A 20,276-nucleotide genomic window follows, 5' to 3' on the forward strand; every position below is an offset into this window, starting at 1 on the left:
TTTTTCCCTTTAATAAAATGTATTTTATTTTTTTCTGACATTGCGTTTTCAACCTCTCTTGAAGTGATCTGTGTATTAAATAAGATATGACAAACACAGCAGTTGCAGTACTAACCTTAAATGCATAAACAGACATATAAATATATATATATCTATATATCTATAAGCATTACTTCACATACCACTCATTAATTATCATATGACCCCCCCCCCTCCACACACACACAAGCACACTGTTTTCAATGGCAAAAAGCTTAATACTGTCTCAAGATGAATTCATCATGAATTAATGCACAAACTATACAAATTCCTTGCTGGAATATACAATGTTACATTTCGGAATGATATTCTGAGCCTCAGAGCAATGTACTTATCTTGCCACTACTTCTTGATATGTGGCAGTAAAGGGTTAATGCAAAGGACATACCCAGCACCTGCAGTGACAAAAGAGGATGGTGTTAATGTGTATTAACATATGCAAAGAAAGTTTCCATGAAAAAGCCATGCATTTTACAATTGCACGTTGAATGGGCCATTTTCAGCAACTTTTCAATTGGTCTTCATTTTTTATTTCCTTTAGTATTTCCTTTAGTTTCCAGCTTTTCAAAAGTGGGTCACTGACCTGAGCAGCCAAAAATGATTGCTCTGTGAGACTACAATTTTATTGTCAATGTTACATTTTATTACTTATCATTCTATACAGGCCATCTCCATATTCCAGTTCCTTATTCAAACCACTGGCTGGTTGCTAGGGTAATTTAGAGACTAGCAACCAGATATGTGCTGTAAAATGAAGGGCTGCAGAACAAAAAGCTAAATAATTAAAAAACAAGCAATTAAAAAGACCAATTGCAAGCTGCATCTGAATATCACTGTCTACATCATACAAAATTTTAATTTTAAGGCAGACAACCCTTTAATGTACCAAATACAGTATATCTTCTGCTATTTCAGTCCCGAGTAATCTGCATATCAAAGTATATCCATAAGTATGTACATATTTGTAGCATGTAAGCTGTGATATGATCATTAAGTACCAACAGCCTATCAGTATATAATGCTGTGAAATACAGTTTTATGAATCAGAGTTAAGACCTCGTTTTTCGTTTCAAATGGGTTGTTTACCTTTAAATTAACTTTCAGTATGACAGAGATTTTTTTTTCTGAGAAAGCTTGCAGTTGGTTTAGATTTTTTATTTTCTTGTGGTTTTTGAGTTATTTAGTTTTTTGTTCAGCAACTCTCCAGTTTGAAACTTCAGCAACAATCTGGTTGTCATGGTCTTGTTTACTATAGTCACCAGGCTGTGGTTTCAGTGAGAGACTGAAAAATGAAAAGAGGAACTGAATAGAAAGATAAGGAAAAAAATAATAACTGTATCCTCAAAGAGCAATAGGGGACAATTCACTAACCTCCGAAAATTCGCTAGCGACGGCTTCAATCACATTGCAACACTTCGCCAGGCGTAGATTGGCCAGGACAACGCTAATTCACTAAAATCCGACATTGCATCCAGGGTGCGAACACTGGTGAAGTTGCGGTAGCATTACTGCACCAAGCGAAGCGAAATTGCGCTAGCGTTGCCTAATTTGCATACGGCGGGTAGTTAAAGTTCAATGGACGTATATGTTGCAGCCAATACATTACACATCATTACACAAGCCCGGGAAACCTTAATAAAAGAAAATAAAGTTGTTATATTTGCCTACACATGAGCCCAGTGTATAGTTTATGCCATAGGAAATGTAGAAGGGAAGCCGGTTACCCCCAAAAAATTTTTCAGCCTATCACCCTGAAGAAGGAAAAGCCAGCGTTTTTTGGGACTTTCAACAATTTTTTTAGGAAGTCCTATCTACTCTATTGCATTTCGCCTGGTCTGAAGTGGTGAAGGCAAGTCTGGCACAAGAGGTAACGTTCAGTAAAATCCACATCTTAGTGAATTTGTGTAGTTACGTCCATTCGCCAGAGCGCAAATTCGCCAGGCATTAGGGAGTGAAGTACCGCTAGAGTCTATCTCCTTCGTTTAGTAAATCGGCAAAGTACCGAAATGATGTCACGCTGGCGAATTTTCGCCCACGTTTGGTCACTTCGCCCTTTAGTAAATTTGCCACATAGTGTTTTTGACCTTCAATTGTAAGCTGGAAAGAGGTACAAGAGGAAGGCAAATAATGAAGACCAAATGCAAAGCTGCAAGGAAAAGGACATTCTATAACATACTAAAAGTTAACTTTTAAGGTGAACCACCCCTTTAAGAAAGTTCTATAAAAAGGAAAGACTGGAGGCAGAAGTGGGTCATAGTAAGATCATGGAGGGGGTGGGAGCATGGTAAAATTCAGCCCACACCCACCGGCAGAGCTTTGGAGTCAGTAGGGTGCAATTTTGGCTATCTGGAGTCGGAGTTGACAAAAATGTACCGACTCCTAATAACTTCATATACAAGCACTGGAAATAATCAAATCAGATTTAAGAGCTTCAATGAAGGAGGATATTGCAGAAGCATTTCTGTTTCTAAGAACTTACTTACTTTAGTTAATTTTGGATTGTATTTAGCAGCTATTATACAGCTATATGCCAGGTTCAATTACAGGGGTTATTCACCTTCAAACAACTAGTTGTTTTCAGATTGATCATCAGATAGATTGGACTTTTTCCAATGACTTTCTATTTTCTGTATGTGACCGTTTTTCTATGTTGAAGTCTAAAGTGTAATTTTCACCTTCTGAAGCAGCCCTGGGAGGGGGGTTGCCGACCCTGTAAACTGTTCTAAATGGATACATTTAATTTTTAAATTTATTTTTTGTCCCTGCTGAGCAGAATCTCTGGATTTCATTACTGGCAGCTGTTAGCATTGATACAATAATTGCTAATACTCCAAAGATGCTGCTGAGATATATATCAACTAAATGTTGCAAAATTGCAACAGTTCAGAGTCTGCACCTGAATTACTGAGCTGCCAGACTGAAACACCAGAGACAAGAACATTCAACTTTAAACTTAGATTTTGGAAAACAGTAAAAAATAAATAATAAGTAAAGTAATTGAAAGAAGTCTTTAATTTCTGGGGAACAATCTTAAAACAACTGAATAGAAAAATGTTTTTGAAGGTGAACAACCCCTTAAATATATACAGGTATGGGACCTGTTATCCAGAATACTTGGGACCTGGGGTTATCCGGATAACAGATCTTTCTGTAATTTGGATCTTCATACCTTAAGTCTACTAGAAAATCATGTAAACATTAAATAAACCCAATAGGCTGATTTTGCCTCCAATAAGGATTAATTATATCTTAGTTGGGATCAAGTACAAGCCACTGTTTTATTATTACAGAGAAAAAGGAAAACATTTAAAGAAATTTGGATTATTTGGATAACATGGAGTCTATGGGAGACGTGTATTCCGTAATTCTGAGCTTTCTGGATAACGGGTTTCTGGATAACAGATCCCATACCTGTACTTTGTTTTAGGTTTTCAAATTGTTTTTGGTTTATGTAGTTTAACTTTGATTTTGGTTTAGAATCACCAAAAGATATGTTCTTCTCTCTTTAATATTCTGTAAACTATATTATGTAATTATTTGTATGTTATTATTGTACTGGTCCCTGTTTGTTCTGTTATGGTTTTGGTCAAAAGTAAAGCGCTGTGTGTGTGTACAAGCAGCATTATATCAATGCAAATTCTAACCCACTGGGTATGTCTGAATATAAACATAGAGATTTACATACAAAAAAAATAAGAAAAGATAGAGGTCAACAGGGCCCTGCCCAGAAGACCTTATCGACTAAAACCATGTACCCGCATGCTATAACACTAAGTCTAAATCTCTTACCTCAATAACTGAAATGCATATGGTTCCCACTCCAAAATACAAGAAATTGTTTTCGAACCACTTTTTAAGTGCCTCTGAACAACCCTAAAAAAAGAAAGCATACAGAATGCCCATGCGCTTTTAGGAATTTCTGGAATACATATGGAAACATGCTGTATAATGAAGCCTAGTGATCCTTCAAATTCATGACAAATAACCATTGTTCGTTAAAGGTGTGTAAGGCTACAAATGTATTGTTATTGATAAATCTAGCTGCTAGCTTCTCTGTTTGGTATTTTTTCTTTTGGTTAAACTCTATATTCTATACTCTTCCAGGCATCACCTGCCTTTTTTCTGTTTTTTCTTCTTGTTGAATGACTAACACTGACTCCGCCAGTGACGCAGGTTCAGAAACCCGCCTCAGGCGGCAGCAGCCCGCAAGTTAGCAGTGGTGGTAAAAAGCTGCTCATGGTAACTTATAGAGCTGAAATCCAGATTTTTAAAGGTGGGAGGATATATTTTCTTTTTTTATGAAAAAATAGGCTGTTGTCATTAGGATCAGTGGCGTAACTACCAGGGGAGCAGGGGGTGCAATTGGGGAGCCCGCCGGAGATCGTGCCGCAGTGTGGTGGTAAGGAAACCGCACGTCTCTCAATTCTGGAGGGTTGATGGGCGCCGGAAGAGCTTAGTTACCGTACGTTACTGATTAGGATAGCATGACTGTGTTGGCTATGAAAGGCATTTTTAGTACAGATGCACCGAATTCATTATTTGGGATTCGGCCGAATCCTTCATGAAAGATTCGGCCGAATACCAAACTGAATCCAAAACCTAATTTTCATATGCAAATCAGAGCAGGGAAAGGAAAAAGTGGGGACATTGTTTTTTTACTTCCTTGTTTTGTGATGAAAAGTCACAGTGATTTCCCTTCCTGCCCCTAATTTACATATGCAAATTAGGATTCTAGGAATTTATTAAACCCCAAGGATGGAAAAGTCTGAATCTGAAAATCTGGCATCTCAGACCTGTCAAGGTTGCATATAAGTCAATTGGAGAAGTCCCAATGATTTTTTTGATGTGCACTGGGTTTCATGCAATACCCTGAAGTTTTCAGAGTTTTTGGGTGAAGAATCCAAAAAAATCTTGAAAATTGGATGAAAAATCTGAAAAAAATCATGAAAATCAGATTTTTTCCTGCAAAGCAAATTTTTGGGAAAATGTAATAAATAAGCGCAAAAAAACAGATCAGTGTTTGTAGTGACCAACTTCTGGCAATATAGAATGGGAATACCTAGGGGCAGATTTATCAAGGCTAGAATTTTAAATTTGAAAAACTTTGAAATTCGAATTCAAAATGACCAACCGAAATTAAATCAAATTTTTTTTTTTGGCTGACTATGTACGTTTACAATCAAATAGGTCGAATTCGAATCATATGAATCAAAGGAAAAGCGCATTCGAATTGTGCGATTTAAAGTTTTTGCCAAAAAAAACTTTGATTTTTTTAAAGTCCACCAATGGGGGACCTAGGAGGTCCCCCATAGGCTAAAACGGCAATTTGGCAGGTTTTAGATTGCAAATGATCGAAGTAGATTTTTTAAAAAGACAGTACATGAATTTCGAAATTCGAATTTTCCCATTTTTTTCCAATTCAAATCGAATTTGTACTATTCCCTAGTTGAAGAACACAAAAATTAAAAAAAAAATGTAATTAGAATTTTCACTTCAACCTTTGATAAATCTGCCCTTTAGTGTCACTGAAATAACGCACTAAAGTGGCATCTCCATATGTGCTTGCTCCCATATGCCACAATTCCACTTATTCTTTCAGCAGCTTTCATATGGTATGAAACATAAAGATCAGAAAACTTGGATGTAAACTGTAGGTGCTACAGCAACAATTCTACAAATAGTGAATAATAATTGCATTGAGAGTCATTGATTGTGGATCTTAGGAAGTGAGAACATATTTCTGAAATTACACATTGGAATCATGGATTTAAACACCAAACAAATATCAGTTGAACAGAGGTGCCATTTTGGTAAAGTAAATCTAATATTGTGCTTACCACTGGGAAAGAATCACTTAAACTGCAATTTGAGTTTGTTTTGCTGGGACAACAAGAACTGTGAAGTTCTTTCTTCATCCAGTCTTCTGATCCATTGATTCCACAGCATTGCAACTACAAGAATTATAATCAACAAATTTACATTAACTTTCACCAGAGAATGTGATTTAACTTAACACAGCCCCTTAAGACATGAGCTGCTGTCAGTTACTGAGTTTAGGGACCGAAATATACAGTACACATAGAATATAGATGTCACAATATAAGACTAATTAGTAATTAATACATACAATTACTACATGGCCGCACAGAAACCAGTGCAACTAGCATCAGAATTTAATAATCAGCCCTGTAGCGTCAGCTTATATTACAGGCCAACCTAATTTTCTGCTGGATAATTTGCGACAACCCCTAATCTTAGCTTCTCAACAGCTTCTCAGAGTCCACTGAGCATGTGAGTGTCGCAGACACTTTCCAAGATGGTGACCCCCTGTGACAAGTTTGAAGTCCTGGATCATTGCTGCTATTGAGAAGCTGAAACTCTAAATTGGTTCAACAAGTTAAGTAAATAAAATATGAAATTTTTAGGGTTTAGCTCTCCTTAAAGGGATCTCTTGTACTGGCAATATTATGTCCCAACAGAAAAATGTGTGTTTTTATATGGTAACAGATCTTATTTTTTCAAATAGATTTGGATAAAATTTTACTAGGAAGTAAATTATATAGTGAATAAAGTATCCCCACTTTTTATTTAAGGATATTACAAGTTACCGAGGAGTTCCATTACCATAAACAGGTTTTTATACATGAAACTAATATCCTCATGTTTTGCAACAGGGGTACTTTATTTATTATAACACAAATGTTTCAGTGAGTCATGTGACAGAAATGACATCACTAAGCTCTGATTATAACCGATGACATCACTGAGCACTGTTCATAAGGATATCATTTACTGCATATTTGTGGCTCTTGTGTATTATAGTCTATATAAACTCACACTTTAAAAGTATATGAATAGTATAGAATTAGTAACAATACATATTAATAGAAATCCACTGCACCACTGCCCCACCGCTCGCACTTCTGCTCAACCACATTCACCACTGCCTTAGTAATCACAGTAACTTCTGCCTGGACTCAATTGTGATGCAGTATATCCATAGCAGAGGTTCTTCTCTTTGTGGGCATGCCTTGTTATAATATTTCTTCAATAAGTTGCCACAGGACCCACCATTTAAACCATATAAAATGTACATGTATTGAAGCACTTCCCCAGGTTTGCTGATTATACTCACATTTCTCTGTATCATATGCCATGTTTCACTTGAATTGTGTTTTAGATTCTGTTCAAAACTGTTGGTTAACCTTTCCCTCACGTATTTATCTAGCTGGAAGGCAAACAGCAAATTGCAAAATTAGTTTTAATTTTCATCTGATGACATTTTCTACACATTCTGCCCCATACACACAAGCCAGTCGAAAGAAACCAACACTACCTACCTACCCACACTTCCTCGGCTTCATGACACTCATTTTTGTTTTATACATTGCTATTACTAAAATAACAGTTAGACTGGTTTTATAAGGTAATCTAGGTACTGCAAAGATCTCCAATGAAAAGTGTGAATAACTTATTTGATGCAGAAGCAGTGATGGGCGTTTCAGCGTATTATTTCCGAAATTCGCAAAATGGCGAAAAATTCGCAAAACGTCTCGTTTGTGACGCCGGTGTCCGTTTTTTGGACGCCGGCGTCCATTTTTTTTACGCCGGCAAATTTTCGCTGGCAAATTTTCACGGCAGTTTCACAAATTTATTCGCCCGAATTCGCGCCTGGCGAATAAATTTGCCCATCACAATGCAGAAGCCCATATACAATTAAAATATTTAGTGACACATAAATATATATGTGCTATCTTCAACTATTAAACCCTCTACAAAGTTATCACTTAATGTGACTTAATTATTTATATTATTATGTTACTCAGTAGTACAAACTTACCTGCTTTTCATAAACAAACAGAAAGATTGCCATTGTGACTTCAACCAAGAGGATTAATAACAGCAAAATGAAAAACTAGAAAACAAAGCATATATGTATGTTAAACACCAACAGGGGAATGTAATAAAAGTCGCAAAGAGCAAAACAATTCGCACCAATAAGACTTAAAATCCACATATCACACTGTAATATTGTTCCTTAAACTGTTATTGCATTGCGAATTTTAATTGCGCATTGCGAATTTTAATTGCGCACTCATAAGAAGTGCTTGAAGGTGTCGTAATCTTTTGGAGCAAACATAACGACTTTTTCAGTAAGAAGTTTTATTACATTGACTGCGCATTGGTGCAAACTATAAAATTCGCAAACTGTCTTCATTGTCGGAAGTGGTCGCTAAACAGTTTCCGGGCTTGCAAAAGCTATATTAAATTCGCACAAAGCAAAATTTGTTCGCGCAAAGGCATAACTTTTCGCATTGCGAATAGTTTTTCCGTTAGCGATTTTTATTACATTCCCCCGCAAGTAACTAAAATACAGAATTGGCACCAAAGATACATTATCTGATATAAAATGGTCAAGTACAACAGATTATTTGAAGGGAATGTAGAGAGTGATATTCTGAGACAATTTGCAACTGGTTTTCATTTTTTATAATTTGTGTTTTTTGAGTTTTTTAGCTTTTTATTCAGCAGCTCTCCAGTTGGCAATTTCAGCAATCTCTTTGCTAGGGTCCGAATTATCCTAGCAACCATACATTAATTTGAATAAGAGAATATGAATAGGAGAGGCCTGAATAAAAAGACGAGTAATAAAAAGTAGCAATAAAAATACATTTGTAGCCTTACAGAGCATTTCTCTGTTAGATAGGGTCAGTGACCCCCCATTTGAACCAACAATAGAAGGAGAAGGCACACACCCTTTAAATCGAATTACAGGGTGCTAATCCATAGGTGACTCCCCATAAGGGTCTCCATAATGAAATACAACTACTGCAGATAATGGATAGCACACCCGATTTGAAAGACATAATCAAAATCAAAAATGAGCCCAGCGCGTTTCGACCTTAAGGGTCTTCATCAGGGGCACAAAATAAACAAAAAATCAAAAAGGCAGGAAAGCTGCAAAGAGCCAGAAGAAGAAAGCAAATAATTCTATAAAAACTATAAAAAAAATAAGCAATGAAGGTCAGTTGAAACGTTGCTTAGAATTAACCATTCTATAACATACTAAAGGTAACTGAAAGGTGATCCACCTTAAAACTGCAAAAACGCCTCATTTTGATGTTTCGATGGCTTTGGTGAATGTGAATGGTTGCACAGGTATGGGACCTGTTATCCAGAATGCTCTGGGGTTTTTCCAGATAATGGATCTTTTTGTAATTTGGATCTACATACCTTAAGTCTACTAGAAAATCATTTAAACATTGAATAAACCAAATAGGCTGGTCTTGCTTTCAATAAGGATTCATTATATCATAATTTGGATTAAGTACAAGGTACTGTTTTATTATTACAGAGAAAAAGAATAATTTGGAGCTTTCTGGATAACGGATTTTCGGATAACGGATACCATACCTGTATATGTTTTAGGTATCTGCATCAGTCAGCCTTGGAGGAGGCAGTCTGAACTACTTCTTGTTTTTTGTGTATGTCCTGTATGTGACTTCCACCACCGTTATCAACAAGAAAAAAATGTATCCTTGGATTCATTTGACGCACTTCCTTCACCCAACAAATACAACTCTGTTTACAATAATGTCACAAACTTTGTTGTCTCTTTCAGATTATAGACCAGTGTCAGCCATAGCCCCTGGAATTTACCCATTAAAAAAATTACAAATAGAAATAGAGGAGCCTGCATGCATTGTTGCTTTTTTGATTCTATATACAGATATGAAACCTGTTATCCAGAATGCTGGGGACTTGGGGTATTTTTCCAGATAAGGGATCTTTCTGTAATTTGGATCTTTATACCTTAAGTCTACTTTTTTAAGTTTTAATTATTTGATTAAAATGAAGTCTATGGGAGATGGCCTTCTTGTAATTCAGAGCATTCTGGATAATTGGTTTCTATATAACAGATCCTATTCCTCTATATTTCCTGTACATAGTTTTAGTGATGGCATCTGGCAAGGAAAGAAAGCCTGTGAATTTTATAATACAGTATATTTAGGTCCAGTTCTGTCCTAGGCACCAGACCTCATCGCAACAATGGTCAAGGATGGGGCCAGGCCTTGGTACTGTACATTTTATGTCCGAAGTCTGTTCGAGATGACTTTCTTTCTCCCCCTTACACTTTTCATATACAGTTTCCCCACCCATTTCTACAGGAAATTGATGTTATTTATAGATTGTGACATTTCACACTATACCATTCTACATGATTTGCTGCATACAGAAGTTCCTGTTACCTGCTAGATCTCATAAATAGCATATTGCATGTCTGTTTTTTTATCTTCTTAGCATTCACAGCTACAATATGCTTCATTCTCCACGATCTTCCTGATCAAGTCTTCATCCAGTTCTGTGCAAGTTTAGGACAGGCCAATAGTGTAGCTAACCATCCAACTGGGAGGTCTACAGGCTTACAAATCACCTTCCTTGCCCCTTTGTACTATGTGGAGCCCATACAAATCCATAAAACAGAAAGAATAGGGCTTCCTGGACAAGCCAAAGTGGAGGGAGGGAAGCTTTGACCGGGCTAGGCAGGCTATAGGCAAATAAGGGGGGTTAGGATTGGTGGTGAGGAATGAAGGAGGGCTTACCAGCAGGGTGTATCCAGGGGAACTGGTTGGCAGCCATCCTTCTGGAACAGTCTGTTGAAGCAGCATCCCGCCCTCCCGCCCCCTTTTTTGACTAGTGAAGGGTATTAGCAGGTCATTTGCCAGCTATTTGATGAGAAGAATGGTGGGCGGGGGAATGCTTGCCAGTGTGGGGTAATGGGGCTGTAGTACCCTATCTGTGGTGGGTTAATGCCTCTCCGGGTAAGGGCCCCGGGTGGTAAGTTAAGTGAGGCCATCTGCCACTACTTGCCCATCCAAGGGCAGCGCCCTGGTGGCCGGCATGGCAGTGGGCTCGGTCACTCAGTGGAGTAACCTGTGAGGCAAGCATTCCCATGATTTACTGTTTTATATTACAGTTATGTATGGTTATTTACATTTATTAATGTTTTAATAAAGCTGCGGCCTTTAAATTCCATCCTGGGCTTCAAGTGTCTTTATTGTTCTTGAGGAATTGTATAGGTGGGGGAGATCAGTGGAACAAGGTAAGACGGTGGCCTTAACACTGCCCGGGTCAAGAAGAATATGAAGGGAGTAAGCTCACTTAAATGTAGGCACCAAAGAGGGAGAGAGCATAAGTGCTCAAACTAGAAACATTCAACTCAGTAGACCTTTCTGTCCAAATCTGTCCTACTCTGAGTCGCGGTTAAAAAAGTTCATGTAAACTCTCCTCGCTATCACCATTATCAACATAAAGGGGTCTATTTATTTATGGTCGAGTTTTGTTTTATGTAAAACTTTTGTAGAGGAAAAAACTCAAACTTTTAGAGAAAAAAAACCCTAATTTTTAGAGAAAAAACCCTAATTTTTAGAGATTTATTATGCCCCAAAGCAGCAAAAAATCGGAATCTGAAACTACTCCAGCTAAAAACTGTTAAATGTATGTAAAAGTCAATGGCAGAGGTCTCTTTATCCATTTGAAGATGTTTTTTGCCTTCACAATTTTCAGGTGTTTTGGGGTGTTTCATGCTGGTTTTTGCTTCAAAAATCGTTAACTTCCAGTTTTTTAAGCTTATAATTTTGAGGTATTCATAAAAACTCAAATTTTTCGTGTTTTATTTTTCCGATTTTCTTCAAGTTTAATTATTAGTAAATTATCCAAATTTGTGGATGGGAGTTAGTTTGAGTTTGTTTCTGGTACAATATGAGAAAAATAATGAATTTTAGTAAATAACCCCCTAACAGTCTTTCTGGGAAAACCCTTAAGTTTCATAGTGGCATACCCAATGCCATGTACTATGCCATAGCGACTATCTCTGATGTTTGGATCAGCGCCGGATAGCGGGTTCAACTTTTGTATGCACCTAGCCTATGACTGATAAATGATTCCTGTTATGTGTGGGTGTTTACATGTTTGAGTAGCTATGGGGACCAGTGCTAATGGCAGTAAGTTTAGAATGAATGGTATGTTTGCCAAGATGTGCAATTTATATAAAAGGCAAAATATCTATACAACGGTACACCACAAAATGCATTACTTACAGTAAGAAGAAGGCATTTATTTTCTTTTATTGCTCCCATGCATCCAAGAAACCCAAACACCATAATGATGATGCCAATAGCGATAAAGGAATTGCCAACAGTAAGCGAGGGATTATTTGTAAGTAAGTCTCCATAGATGTTGTTGACCACAAAGTAGATGCCGATGGCTATTATGGAGCATCCAGTCACCTGTAAATTATACATGTATTTTGTTTACTCTTTGAAATGAATAACATAAAAAGTTGTGATAGACTGAAATCTGCCTCACTCTGAATCATTAGACCTTTAATCAAACCCAAGACCAGACAATTTATTTCCCATACAACCTTTTGCAAATCCCCTGCAATCCATCTCAAACCCATTTTGTTTTATGTAAATCCACAATGTCGTTACCCCAGCATTGTATTTTATAAGGATCACCAAGTCATCAGTTAAGTACATCACACAGTTTATATTACTTTGCATACCTCACTGTGGCACCATAATTCACTGTGCCCCCCAATAAATTCATTGAATACCCACTATGTCAAGAGCTTTCATTTCAAGAGAGGGCAGTGCGAGTAGGGGCACTAACCCAGGCACCCTACACAATGTGGGTCCCATCAAAGCAGCTTGGATATGGAGTTAATGAGCATAATTTATATGTATGCCACAAGAGGGCAGCAACTTCTATGGGTTGGCCTTATTAGGACTACATTAGACACAGCCTAGAAGGTTCTAGTTGAGGGGAAGGTCCTGACCTGGTGTAAGAACAAGATGGGACCACATTAAGCGTCAAGAATAGATGCCTCCTTCAGTAGAGACCAGAGGGTGCAGACTAAGTATCCTATTGCTTGGAACTTCCAAGTTGGCCAGTTAGACTGCAGTGAGATGGGGAACTGGTGCCCATATTGTTAACCTGGGCTTGTTACTGTGTACATCTGTGAAGTCATCAGCAGACCTGATTTTCTGTTTGGGCACATAAACTTGCACAATGGATGAGCCACACCCCCTGTAAGGCACACAACTGGGTGATTCGTTTTATTAGCTATAGTCAGAGGGCTAAGAGTTCCTCTTTCTTTTCCTGTACACAGAGTGGGAACTCTTTCTTTTCATAGGTTTCTGTTTTCATAATGGGAAAAATAAACTTTGCCACACAAAAAAAAAGGAAACTTGTCGCAATAATTTGCCATTAAGCAAATGCATGAATCACTTACCCAGAATAAAAAATTGAAGGCAAACATTAAATATTTGAGCACGCTTACAAAATTACTGCCCATTGCGAATCCTTTTCAATTTCTGGAAAACATTAAAGTTAGTTTAGAAATGACTTTAGTTATCGGTTAGACTTTACATTCAGTTTGTGTTTGTATCAATGTAAAACAGATTGGCATAGGTGTTTCTGCATTAGGAGCCCCTACATTTGTGTGTTTTCATATCCATGTGCGCAGCCATGATTGCTTCTATTAGCTGATCTCATTCATTCTCATTCTAAGTGCTTTCCAAATTGTCAGGATGATAATGCTAGATTGATATGGCATCGCTCAGACATGACAATACCCTGCATGTGCTGATTACTGAATCCATAAGTGGATCATAGTTTTGCTAAAATTGCATTCAGTAATTTCAAGTGCCATTTTATTTCTGCTTGTATAGAACTGCAACTCTCTGTATAATCTGGTAGATGTCAGTAAAAGCCCGGAGTTGGAAGGCCACAGCTGGATAGTGGCAATACATTTTTATGATCATTAAAGATATCTTCCTCTATCACATCTCTCTGCCCTTCTGTTTAACCATTTTCTCCTTTTGACCGTGGGAATTTCCGGCAAGACTTTAGCTGCCTGACTCACAGAGCACATAATATATGGCTGCCCCAACAGGAACTTCCCACCCTGCTGTGCCCCAATAAGAACAAAAAATACATCAAAACATGCAACAGGTGCACACACTTGAATACTACACACACTATGTAGGTGAGTAAATCCATTTCATAAAAAATTGACAACCGATTTGTGTTAAAATAAAATATAGATTATATAATAGACAGATGAACAAAATGCATTTCTGGAGGGGTTATAATAAAGGTCCAAAGTTTGCCTCCAGGTCTAGTGTCCCATAGAAATCAGATATTTGTAGTCAAACAGAGGACCTGTTAATGCTACAATCGAATTGGCTGCTATGGATTACATGACGTGCAAGCTCATGAAGCTAAATATATAGCAATAGGTTTGGCTGTTCACCTTTAAGTTAACTTTTAGTATGTTATAGAATTGCCAATTCTAAGCAACTTTTCAATTGGCCATCATTATTTGTTTTATTGTTTTTAAATTATTTGCGTTGCTCTTTCCAGCTTTCAAATGGGGCTCAATGACTCCATCTAAAATCGAATTCTCCGTAAGGCTACAACTGTATTGTTATTGTTACTTTTTATTACTCATCTTTCTATTCAGGCCCTCTCCTATTCATACTCCTGTCTCTTATTCAAATCAGTGCATGGTTGCTAGGGTAATTTTGGACCATAGCAACCAGATTGCTAAAACTAAACTGGAGAGCTGCTGAATAAAAAGCTAAATAATTTAAAAACCACAAATAACGAAAAAAAGTCCAGCTGCAAATTGTCTTAAAATATCACTCTCTTTATCATACTAAAAGTTAATTCAAAGGTGAACAACCCCTTTAATTGACTATTTGGTGTTGCTGCCTTATAAAACTCAAGGCAAAAAGTATAGCAGATTAAAATCCAAAACATACTGTGAATGGTTTCTGTGTCAGGTCTGTTCCTTTCATGAGTCCACAAATAACTCACCACACTAAAATACAATCTAGGAGGCATGACTTCATGGAATAGGATTTACTGACCACTTTACTTTTAGTAGTTTTGGGGCTTTGGGTAATTCCACTTTGAATTAACTTTAGTATGATGCAAATTGTGAAATTGGAAGGAATTAACAATTTAGTCTTCATTTTTTTAATTTAACTTGTATTTCTGTAGTTTGGAGTCTCAGCAGCAATCTGGTTTGAACTAGTGATGTGCCAGCCAGCCTGAAACCTGCAGACTTACCAACAAATCAGGTGGGTTCAGGCCGGCAAAGCACATCTTTATTGGAAGGGAATTATGCATAGGACCCACCCCAATTCCTACAGTGGCCATCTGCCCTCATTTTATTTATATACTTCCACCTGCTGGGGTTGCCACCTGTTGCTTGCAAGAAAACTAGTCAGCAATGATGAGATGAAATTGGGCCAGTGATGTAGCAGAGGTGGGTTAATGACATTGGTGGGCAGGGACTCTGACTGAAAGGAGCGGTCCAATGACATCAACAGGCAGAGCAATGACATTGGCGGGTAGATTCTTGGACAAAAAAGTTAACATAGTGCAGAAATTGGGGAGGTAAACCAATGTACAATTAGTATAATATTTTTATATTTATGTCCCTTCTGACTGCTCCCATAGTGCAGCATACATATCTATTTATAAATTCTATTTACAGGTGTCTGGTCTTTGTGTGAGTGTGTTGGACAGGCAGAATTGTTTTTAGCTCTGTGTCAAGCCACACTTCTAACAACAGATATGGCAAAACACAGTATAATGTGTCCGTATTTGCATACTAGATAATTTATTAAGAAAATGTGTCAAACCAACTAGTCACCAGTTAAATATTCACCCCCCCCCACACACACACACACACACACCACACGCTCTCTCTCTGTCTTGGAGAATTAAGGGGGCTCCTGTCTGTCTCTTGTCACACACACATATGGCCTCCTGCACCATTACAGGCCTTTAAACCCCATGTTAATAGAGGTTCCACTGCCAGAGCAGTGTATAAGCCATAAGACAATTCTTATTGTCTCCAATGGTTTATGTGGAAAATTTGGTCAGTTTATTCTCCTTTTAACTGAATTTGCAATAAAAAGAAAATTATTGAATGACATTTCTGGGGGATTAAAATTGTAATTCTCAAGAAAAGGGACATTACTTAGAATGAAAGTAGGAAGTATTTAAAACATGAATATATTGTTTGCATCAAAATGACTTATTCTGCTGTTATTATTTGTTACTATTTGTGTGGGGGAGCTTCCATACCCCCCTACTGTTTTCGTTTTTATATAAGAAACCTCTTTCATTTGTTCCAGTTAAAGGGCATGTACAGTCTAAAATAGAATAAGGCTAGAAATGCTGTATTTTGTAAACTAAATATAACTGCAACACAAGTAAACAAATAATTTATGCTTTCAAAGCTGGCTACAGGGGGTCACCAATCTAAGACTGTGCACATGCTCAGTGTGGTCTGGGCTGCTTAGGGATTGTCATAAACAAAGCTGCTTGAGTTCTGCATGGCTGGGAAGTATGGCGGGGGCTCCCCCTGCTGTTCATAAGTATGATTGTTTCCCTGCTCAGCAGTTAGGGACCATCTGACAATTCCTATCCACAGCAGTAAATGAAGGAAGAATTTCACTGCATACAGTCAGGTTTCTTATAGAAACGGAACACATTTTTTTAATTAAAGTATATTGGAGATAGGTTTCTTTTTCATTAAAAATAGTAAAAATGGGATTTTATTTTTTTGCCTTTACATGCCCTTTAAATCTTAGTATTTATTTATTTTTTTAATTGTGTTTGCTTGTTATTACGAAAGTGTTTGAGCTATTAAACATCTGGTGTTGAAATTTAATTTATTTCCCAAAAACTATGGTCCCCAGCTTGTAAGCAAAAACATCCCCTTATAGAAGTGGCAGATACAGTAAATGGTCCGGTTATTTACAAACAGAAATCACACACTTACCAACTTTCACATTCTATCCATAAGTATAATATGAACTTTACATCTGAAAACTGGAGAGTTGAACATTTTAAACTGGTCTATTTGTGCTTTGGAAAAATGTACAAAAATATAACAGGTTCAAGCTCTCGGTCCTTTTGTCCAAAATGTTGACTTGTTTCACTACTTGTGGAGTTGCCCTTAAGTTCATAAAGTCTAGATAGCCTTAGAGAAGTTCTGGAATCTTAAGTTTAAATACCAAATCAAATTAAGTCCAGACATGGCATTACTCCAACTACATTGCCCAGGATCTAAATCGTAGAGACACCCAAAGTCTCATAATTATTTTACCTAACAGCATTATAATGTTGTTAACAGTGGCTACTAATTTTTAAATTAGTTGTCTGAAACTACTCCTTCAATAAAACATATTTTGCCTTTCTTAAATCACCTCTGCTGGCAAGAAGCAATAAGGATTAAGACTGCGGAACCCCATCAAAACCAAGCTTTTATTAACATTTGGTCTATATATTGGGACCTTATTGACTCTATTTGCAAATCTCATTCACTTGGATTGCTGCAATTATAACTTGTACTGTAATGGTTACTTCCATAGGTGTTGTGTTTCCAATAGGGATGCACCGAATCCAGGATTCGGTTTGGGATTCGGCCAGGCCTTTTTCAGCAGGATTCGGATTTGGTTTCCAATTATCTAACTGTTCCTGTATATCTCTGTAACAACATTATTTTTTCTTGAACTGCACTTATTATTTGCTGAATGTGGTTCGATTTGGTTTAATTTATTTTTCGTACTAAAAATAGTTTAATTCAATTTAGTTTTTTAACTAAAAACAGCCCTAAAAACAGTTTTTGCGTGGTGTTGCCATCACTTATTTGTATTGTGTTATTTTTCAATGCCATTTAATACCCTAAGCTGTATAAGTTTGCTTCACAGTCCAACATAGGACTTCTGTTAAAATCTTGCTTGTTTACGTAAAACTCAAGAAAACTCGTTATATAAAAAAAAAAAGAATGCTAATAGTTGCAAAAGGATGAGACTGTACAGAAGGACAGCTGTTGAAATGTTCAGCCAACATTCTGTTTTCCACTTACAGTCAGTGCTATTAAATCTTTCATGCAAAGCAGCTGACTGCCTATGGTTGATGTGTCCAGGATTACAAGGGGCTGTTACACAATACAAACGCATGAGAATTTAGTAACGACCACCAAGCCACTGCTTCTCATTTTAATGCAATATTATCACTTCTATTAACACTGAAATACAGGTATAGAATCTGTTATCTGGATATCCGTTACCCATAGTCTCCATTGTAATCAAATAATTCAAATGTTTCAAAATGATTCTCTTTTTCTCTGTAATAATAAAATAGGGGCTGTACTTGATCCAAACTCAGATTTAATGAATGCTTATTGGAGGCAATACAATCCTATTGGGTTTATTTAATGTTTAAGCGATCTTTTCGTAGACATGAGGTATGGAGATCCAAATTACAGAAAGACCCCTTATCCAAGAAACCCCAGATCCCAAGAATTCTGGATAATAGATTCTATTCTTGTACTGGCCTGACTGCATATCATTGTGAGTCTAACAATGAGAATTTTTGTCCTCTCTCTGAATACAGTAGCACGTCTGGACTTAAAGTCAAAACAGGCTTTGGGATTTTAAGTACACAATGGCCCAAACAGTCCAACACAAGCCCGATATAAATCACTTATCTATGGCAGCTTTCAGCCCAAAATCTGCCCCATGTGCACACTAAGAGGTGGATGTGCACTGGTGCTGTCTGCCATTTCATTTTATAGAGACTGCATATCACAACATGTATAGGGGGATTTCAACAAAGAAATGGCTGCAGCCTGTTTGATTAAAATCAATGGCAGATGGAACAGGCAGTTTCATGCATGGTTGGTATTGGCACACTAGGCACATTAGGGTTCATTAAATGCAGCAATGTTAAGTGTCAAAGCTGCCCTCCTCTTATACTTGTATGGCAATAACCTGGAAAATGATTGCCTGACAAGCAATTACAAGAAATTCCTATCAAATCTACTTTCTGGAACTTTGAAAACAAGGGTTGCACCAAATAGGCCCTGTTGCCCTGTGAACCACATAAAAGTGCCAGTATGTTTCAGGCAGTTCTATACAGTCATTGGTGTACTGTACAGCCAGCATTACTGACAGGGTTGGCTTTAGAAATACACTGAAATATATTACAGGTATGGGATCCATTACCCAGAAACCCATTATACAGACAGCTCAGAATTACAGAAAGGCCGTCTCCCATAGAATCCATTTTATTTAAATCATCCAATTTTTTTTAATTTCCTTTTTCTCTGTAATAAAAATAGTACCTTGTACTTGATCAAAACTACCGTAAATTGAATTAATCCTTATTTGAAGCAAAAATGGGTTTATTTAATGTTTACATGATTTTCTAGTAGACTTAAGGTAGGAAGAACCAAATTATAAAAAGACCCATTATCCAGGAAACCCCAGATCCAGAGCACTCTGGATAACAAGTCCCATACCTGTTTTATTTAAATCTGAATCTCAGATTTAAAACTAATGAAACAATATTAGGCTTCTGTTATTTTCTTAACAATCTAAGCAGTGGAGTGGAACAACGGTAATATCCATATTATATAAAACATATTTATACTAGTTTTTTTGGTAGTACATTTATCATTATAGCACATACTAAAAGATATATATATATATACTGTATATATATATATTACTATGATCGTACCTGTTTGAATACTTGATATTGTAGAGGAGACTTTTGGACATTTGCAGTTCTGGCGACAGAGAGGTCTTTGCTTTGCTGAAGAGGAAGTAGCTACTTAAGAGCTTTTTTTTTCTAAATCTACATCACTTTTTTTTCTGAGTGATGATATTACGTCAGTGATGTCAGGGTGGGTCTAGCAACATTTTCCAGAAGAACATCAATTTGAGCTTGCTAAATACAAGCAAGAATTAAATCTTCAGTTATTTCTTTAGTATATACTAATATGCTATATATTGATGGCAGATTATTTATTATTATTATTATTATTAACATGTATTTATAGTATATAGCGCCAATATATTGCGTAGCGCTGTAGATTAGCCAGCCTTGGTGGGGCATAAGATTTTAATATGCAGAAATGGTACAAACTTACAGACACACAAGCTCGCAAAGTCCAGAGAGGTGTAAAATATTGGAACAAATTCCTGGGTTATTATGCAGTATGCCCTTTCATAAATAGAGGAATGAGAGCTTTTACTTATGGAATTAATACACAAGAGAACTGTGGTCTTTTACACACTTTATACAAGGTAGTGCTTTACAGTTTTATGCAGTCTTTCAGGTTTAAATTTTGAATATTTAAC

General features: G+C 36.9%; 1 protein-coding gene across 1 annotated transcript; it reads right to left on the reverse strand.

Moving 5' to 3' along the window:
• On the reverse strand, positions 1 to 19,706 carry cd53.L (CD53 molecule L homeolog). Its single transcript, NM_001094848.1, is given in 8 exon segments — positions 1 to 434; positions 3,829 to 3,912; positions 5,877 to 5,990; positions 7,175 to 7,267; positions 7,880 to 7,954; positions 12,141 to 12,329; positions 13,337 to 13,418; positions 19,654 to 19,706. Coding segments are annotated over 7 exon segments (696 nt in total). The 5' UTR covers positions 13,400 to 13,418; positions 19,654 to 19,706; the 3' UTR covers positions 1 to 356.
• Positions 19,707 to 20,276: the final 570 nt, after the last annotated feature.

Source organism: Xenopus laevis, chromosome 2L, assembly GCF_017654675.1.
Source record: "Xenopus laevis strain J_2021 chromosome 2L, Xenopus_laevis_v10.1, whole genome shotgun sequence".
In the NCBI taxonomy this organism is placed as follows: domain Eukaryota; kingdom Metazoa; phylum Chordata; class Amphibia; order Anura; family Pipidae; genus Xenopus; species Xenopus laevis.